General features: G+C 49.3%; 1 protein-coding gene across 5 annotated transcripts in view; it reads right to left on the bottom strand.

Moving 5' to 3' along the window:
• trak2 (trafficking protein, kinesin binding 2) overlaps nt 1-6,000 on the bottom strand; it is a 76,004-nt gene that overhangs the window by 15,211 nt on the left and 54,793 nt on the right. For all 5 annotated transcript variants that reach the window (XM_065023127.1, XM_065023131.1, XM_065023133.1 and 2 more), the window contains 3 exons: nt 1,812-1,891; nt 630-800; nt 109-413 (listed from right to left, as the gene is read on the bottom strand). In XM_065023127.1, coding sequence (XP_064879199.1) covers nt 109-413; nt 630-800; nt 1,812-1,891 — 556 coding nt within the window. The remainder of the gene's footprint in view (nt 1-108; nt 414-629; nt 801-1,811; nt 1,892-6,000) is intronic.

The following is a 6,000-nucleotide window of genomic DNA, read 5'->3' as shown; positions in this document are numbered from 1 at the left end:
TGATGTGGCATTCAATCACTGGTAAATTTGTGCAGCGGGGCTGCTTATCGCACAGCCTGGAACGCGCCCATTATCATGACTACACTTAAAGCATGAACGTATCCTTACCCTCCATGGGCTTGACGATCTGCAGCTTCTCAGGCAGGAAGGTCTTAAAACAGCTGGACGAGACCGAGAACTCTGATAGGTTGGTGAAGGATGACATGACGCTGCTCATTGGTGAGCTGTAGCCACTCCCCTCCACATCCGATTCCACCCTCCCAGCCAGGGCCTCCAGCTTCTTGTCGCGTTCTGCCTGGAAGAACTGCCGCTCGCACAGAAAATTCTGCCGCCGCAGGGAGAGGCGGTGCAGCGCCGACACGAGGTCATTTCCTCCTGGTGCGCCAGGCTTGCCGAGCGGGACCTCCTCCCTACTACAAAGACAAACACGCAACACAAACACATGCTTACCCAAATATACTCCTCTGTAGGCTCTAAATTCACTGAAATAAGTTTGAATGAAATCATATCAAATAATATGCTTTAAATTCTCTCACATATTGTTGCCACTGACTCAATGAATCCACCACAGTCAATACGGGTGCTTTAGACTGCAGGTCTAACAATCAGGGTCAACCTGGGTAACTCACTTGGCGCGGCCGTGGGATTGGTCGATCCCCTGTGCGGACAGGAAGGGCTGGGCCGTCATCACCAGGCAGCTGCCTCCCGAGCCAGGGATAGGGGGCGTGACCATCGCCGCAGCTCGCTCTACCGACTCGTTGACCACGCGTACAGTCTGAAACACCTTCTTCTGGGAAACTCTGGGGACGGGGAGAGAGGGAGGAAGAGAGGAGAAGAAGAGAGGAGAGGAGGAAGAGAGGGGAGTTAGAGGAGGAGGGGAATTAGAGGAGGAGGGGAGTTCGAGGAGGAGGGGAGTTCGAGGAGGAGGAGGAGTTAGAGAAGAGGAAGATAGGAGAGGAGTTAGAGGGGATTTAGAGAGGAGGAGTTAGAGAAGAGGAGTTAGAGAAGAGGAGTTAGAGGAGGGAGTTAGAGGAGGGGAGTTAGAGAAGAGGAGTTAGAGAAGAGGAGTTAGTTAGGAGGGAGTTAGAGAAGAGGAAGAGAGGAAGGGAGGGGATTTAGAGGAGGGGAGTTAGAGAAGAGGAGTTAGAGGAGGGGAGTTAGAGAAGAGGAGTTAGAGAAGAGGAGTTAGAGGAGGGGAGTTAGAGAAGAGGAGTTAGAGGAGGGGATTTAGAGGAGGGGATTTAGAGAAGAGGAGTTAGAGGAGGGAGTTAGAGAAGAGGAGTTAGAGGAGGGAGTTAGAGGAGGGGAGTTAGAGGAGGGGAGTTAGAGAGGGGGAGTTAGAGAGGAGGGGAGTTAGAGAGGAGGGGAGTTAGAGAGGAGGGGAGTTAGAGGAGGGGAGTTAGAGGAGGGGAGTTAGAGGAGGGAGTTAGAGGAGGGGAGTTAGAGGAGGGGAGTTAGAGGAGGGAGTTAGAGTAGAGGAAGAGAGGAGGGAGTTAGAGAAGAGGAAGAGAGGAGGGGAGTTAGAGAAGAGGAACAGAGGAGGGGAGTTAGAGGAGGAGGGGAGTTAGGAGGAGGAGGGGAGTTAGAGGAGGAGGGGAGTTAGAGAAGAGGAGTTAGAGAAGAGGAGTTAGAGAAGAGGAAGAGAGGGGAGCTTCTGCTTTGATTGCTTTTGCTCTTCTGTTTGTGTGTGTGTTTGTTGTTGTCGGTGTGTGTGTGTGTTGTTGTCGGTGTGTGTGTGTGTGTGTGTTTGTTGTTGTCGTCGGTGTGTGTGTTTGTTGTTGTCGGTGTGTGTGTGTGTGTTCTATACTCACTTCTGGTCCTGGAAAGCCACCTCGTCTTCGACACTCAGCTCTCTCCTCATGGTGCCCTCAATCTCTGCTGCCAGGGAGTCCTGAGACACAGTCATTTACACTCATTAATAGGTACACACACTATTGGGCACACGCACACATATTCACACATAAATAGGATTGACACACACACATACAGACACTAGGGATATGCATCTTACCCTTTAAAGATAATTTGATAGATACCTAAATACATGGGCTCCAATAAAATACAGGAACGATACGTTTTAGTTTGAAATGATTGGGTTTAATTAGAGAATGAATCGATGCACTGACATTTGCTGCATAAACACATTCATTTTCCATTCTAAATACAAATCTGCTGCGGATGGAGCTCATGAGCTGGTCCTCTCTGAGCTGGATCTGTCTGAGCTGGATCTGTCTGAGCTGGTCCTCTCTGAGCTGGATCTGTCTGAGCTGGTCCTCTCTGAGCTGGTCCTCTCTGAGCTGGTCCTCTCTGAGCTGGTCCTCTCTGAGCTGGCCCTCTCTGAGCTGGCCCTCTCTGAGCTGGCCCTCTCTGAGCTGGCCCTCTCTGAGCTGGATCTCTCTGAGCTGGTCCTCTCTGAGCTGGTCCTCTCTGAGCTGGTCCTCTCTGAGCTGGTCCTCTCTGAGCTGGTCCCTCTGAGCTGGTCCTCTCTGAGCTGGTCCTCTCTGAGCTGGCCTCTCTGAGCTGGCCCTCTCTGAGCTGGATCTGTCTGAGCTGGATCTGTCTGAGCTGGCCCTCTCTGAGCTGGATCTGTCTGAGCTGGATCTGTCTGAGCTGGATCTGTCTGAGCTGGATCTGTCTGAGCTGGATCTGTCTGAGCTGGGTCTGTCTGAGATGGATCTGTCTGAGCTGGATCTGTCTGAGCTGGCCCTCTCTGAGCTGGATATGTCTGAGCTGGATATGTCTGAGCTGGCCCTCTCTGAGCTGACTTCTCTGTGTGTGTGTCTGAGCTGACTTCTCTGAGCTGACTTCTCTGAGCTGGATCTGTCTGAGCTGACTTCTCTGAGCTGGCCCTCTCTGAGCTGAATCTGTCTGAGCTGGCCCTCTCTGAGCTGGATCTGTCTGAGCTGTTCCTCTCTGAGCTGGATCTGTCTGAGCTGACTTATCTGTGTGTGTGTCTGAGCTGACTTCTCTGTGTGTGTCTGAGCTGACTTCTGTGTCTGTGTAAATTATGTATGCCATTTGGACACCTGATCTGAGCCATAAAGGAGACTACCACCCCATTACCACTATCAGATTAGGTGGGCAATGTAGCCGGTTTCTTTCTCCCCCCACTTTGGTTCTGAAATCCCCATCACCCACTGATTAACTTGATGTTTTTGCAGCTTAAGTGTTTGAGGTAGTAATGCATCAATATTTATTGTTTACAAATGAGCTATGACATAGCCAATGAATATATGGCACAACTTTGAATTTCACCCGTTTTTATTGCGTGTTCTTCTCCCATCGCTTCAACCACACAGTGCGCCTCGCAGAAATGATTTGCTTTCCTCATTATTAAATTATCAACTTTACCCTGTATGTCTAAAAATGACCATATAGACTGATTGTTTAAAGCAAAACTGCCAAAACTAAAGTAACAGGCTGCCTACCTCATGCAACATCACATTAGTGGAAACCTGCGGCGAATACAACATGTGTAGACCTTCCCATGAAATGTTTACTAACAAGCCCTTAATACAACATGTGTAGACCTTCCCATGAAATGTTTACGTACAAGCCCTTAATACAACAGCTGTAGACCTTCCCATGAAATGTTTACGTACAAGCCCTGAATACAACATGTGTAGACCTTCCCATGAAATGTTTACTAACAAGCCCTGAATACAACATGTGTAGACCTTCCCATGAAATGTTTACTAACAAGCCCTTAATACAACATGTGTAGACCTTCCCATGAAATGTTTACGTACAAGCCCTTAATACAACATGTGTAGACCTTCCCATGAAATGTTTACTATCAAGCCCTGAATACAACATGTGTAGACCTTCCCATGAAATGTTTACTAACAAGCCCTGAATACAACATGTGTAGACCTTCCCATGAAATGTTTACGTACAAGCCCTTAATACAACAGCTGTAGACCTTCCCATGAAATGTTTACTAACAAGCCCTGAATACAACATGTGTAGACCTTCCCATGAAATGTTTACGTACAAGCCCTTAATACAACATGTGTAGACCTTCCCATGAAATGTTTACTATCAAGCCCTGAATACAACATGTGTAGACCTTCCCATGAAATGTTTACTATCAAGCCCTGAATACAACATGTGTAGACCTTCCCATGAAATGTTTACTAACAAGCCCTGAATACAACATGTGTAGACCTTCCCATGAAATGTTTACTAACAAGCCCTGAATACAACATGTGTAGACCTTCCCATGAAATGTTTACTAACAAGCCCTTAACCAACAACGCAGTTCAAGAAATAGATTTTAGAAAATAGTTACTAAATAAACTACAGTAAAAAAAATTGAATCAAAAAGTAACAATACATTTACATAACAATAACATATACAGGGGGTACCGGGTACCACCGAGTCAATGTGGAGGCTATATACAGGGGGTACCGGGTACCACCGAGTCAATGTGGAGGCTATATACAGGGGGTACCGGGTACCACCGAGTCAATGTGGAGGCTATATACAGGGGGTACCGGGTACCACCGAGTCAATGTGGAGGCTATATACAGGGGGTACCGGGTACCACCGAGTCAATGTGGAGGCTATATACAGGGGGTACCACCGAGTCAATGTGGAGGCTATATACAGGGGGTACCACCGAGTCAATGTGGAGGCTATATACAGGGGGTACCACCGAGTCAATGTGGAGGCTATATACAGGGGGTACCACCGAGTCAATGTGGAGGCTATATACAGGGGGTACCACCGAGTCAATGTGGAGGCTATATACAGGGGGTACCACCGAGTCAATGTGGAGGCTATATACAGGGGGTACCACCGAGTCAATGTGGAGGCTATATACAGGGGGTACCACCGAGTCAATGTGGAGGCTATATACAGGGGGTACCACCGAGTCAATGTGGAGGCTATATACAGGGGGTACCACCGAGTCAATGTGGAGGCTATATACAGGGGGTACCGGGTACCACCGAGTCAATGTGGAGGCTATATACAGGGGGTACCGGGTACCACCGAGTCAATGTGGAGGCTATATACAGGGGGTACCGGGTACCACCGAGTCAATGTGGAGGCTATATACAGGGGGTACCGGGTACCACCGAGTCAATGTGGAGATGTGGAGGCTATATACAGGGGGTACCGGGTACCACCGAGTCAATGTGGAGGCTATATACAGGGGGTAAGAGGGTACCACCGAGTCAATGTGGAGGCTATATACAGGGGGTACCACCGAGTCAATGTGGAGGCTATATACAGGGGGTACCGGGTACCACCGAGTCAATGTGGAGGCTATATACAGGGGGTACCGGGTACCACCGAGTCAATGTGGAGGCTATATACAGGGGGTACCGGGTACCACCGAGTCAATGTGGAGGCTATATACAGGGGGTACCACCGAGTCAATGTGGAGGCTATATACAGGGGGTACCACCGAGTCAATGTGGAGGCTATATACAGGGGGTACCACCGAGTCAATGTGGAGGCTATATACAGGGGGTACCACCGAGTCAATGTGGAGGCTATATACAGGGGGTACCACCGAGTCAATGTGGAGGCTATATACAGGGGGTACCGGTACCGAGTCAATGTGGAGGCTATATACAGGGGGTACCGGTACCGAGTCAATGTGGAGGCTATATACAGGGGGTACCGGTACCGAGTCAATGTGGAGGCTATATACAGGGGGTACCACCGAGTCAATGTGGAGGCTATATACAGGGGGTACCACCGAGTCAATGTGGAGGCTATATACAGGGGGTACCACCGAGTCAATGTGGAGGCTATATACAGGGGTACCACCGAGTCAATGTGGAGGCTATATACAGGGGGTACCACCGAGTCAATGTGGAGGCTATATACAGGGGGTACCACCGAGTCAATGTGGAGGCTATATACAGGGGGTACCACCGAGTCAATGTGGAGGCTATATACAGGGGGTACCACCGAGTCAATGTGGAGGCTATATACAGGGGGTACCACCGAGTCAATGTGGAGGCTATATACAGGGGGTACCGGTA

The sequence above is a fragment of the Oncorhynchus nerka genome, linkage group LG2 (assembly GCF_034236695.1).
Source record: "Oncorhynchus nerka isolate Pitt River linkage group LG2, Oner_Uvic_2.0, whole genome shotgun sequence".
Lineage (NCBI taxonomy): Eukaryota > Metazoa > Chordata > Actinopteri > Salmoniformes > Salmonidae > Oncorhynchus > Oncorhynchus nerka.
This window is presented reverse-complemented; position numbering and strand designations above follow the sequence as displayed.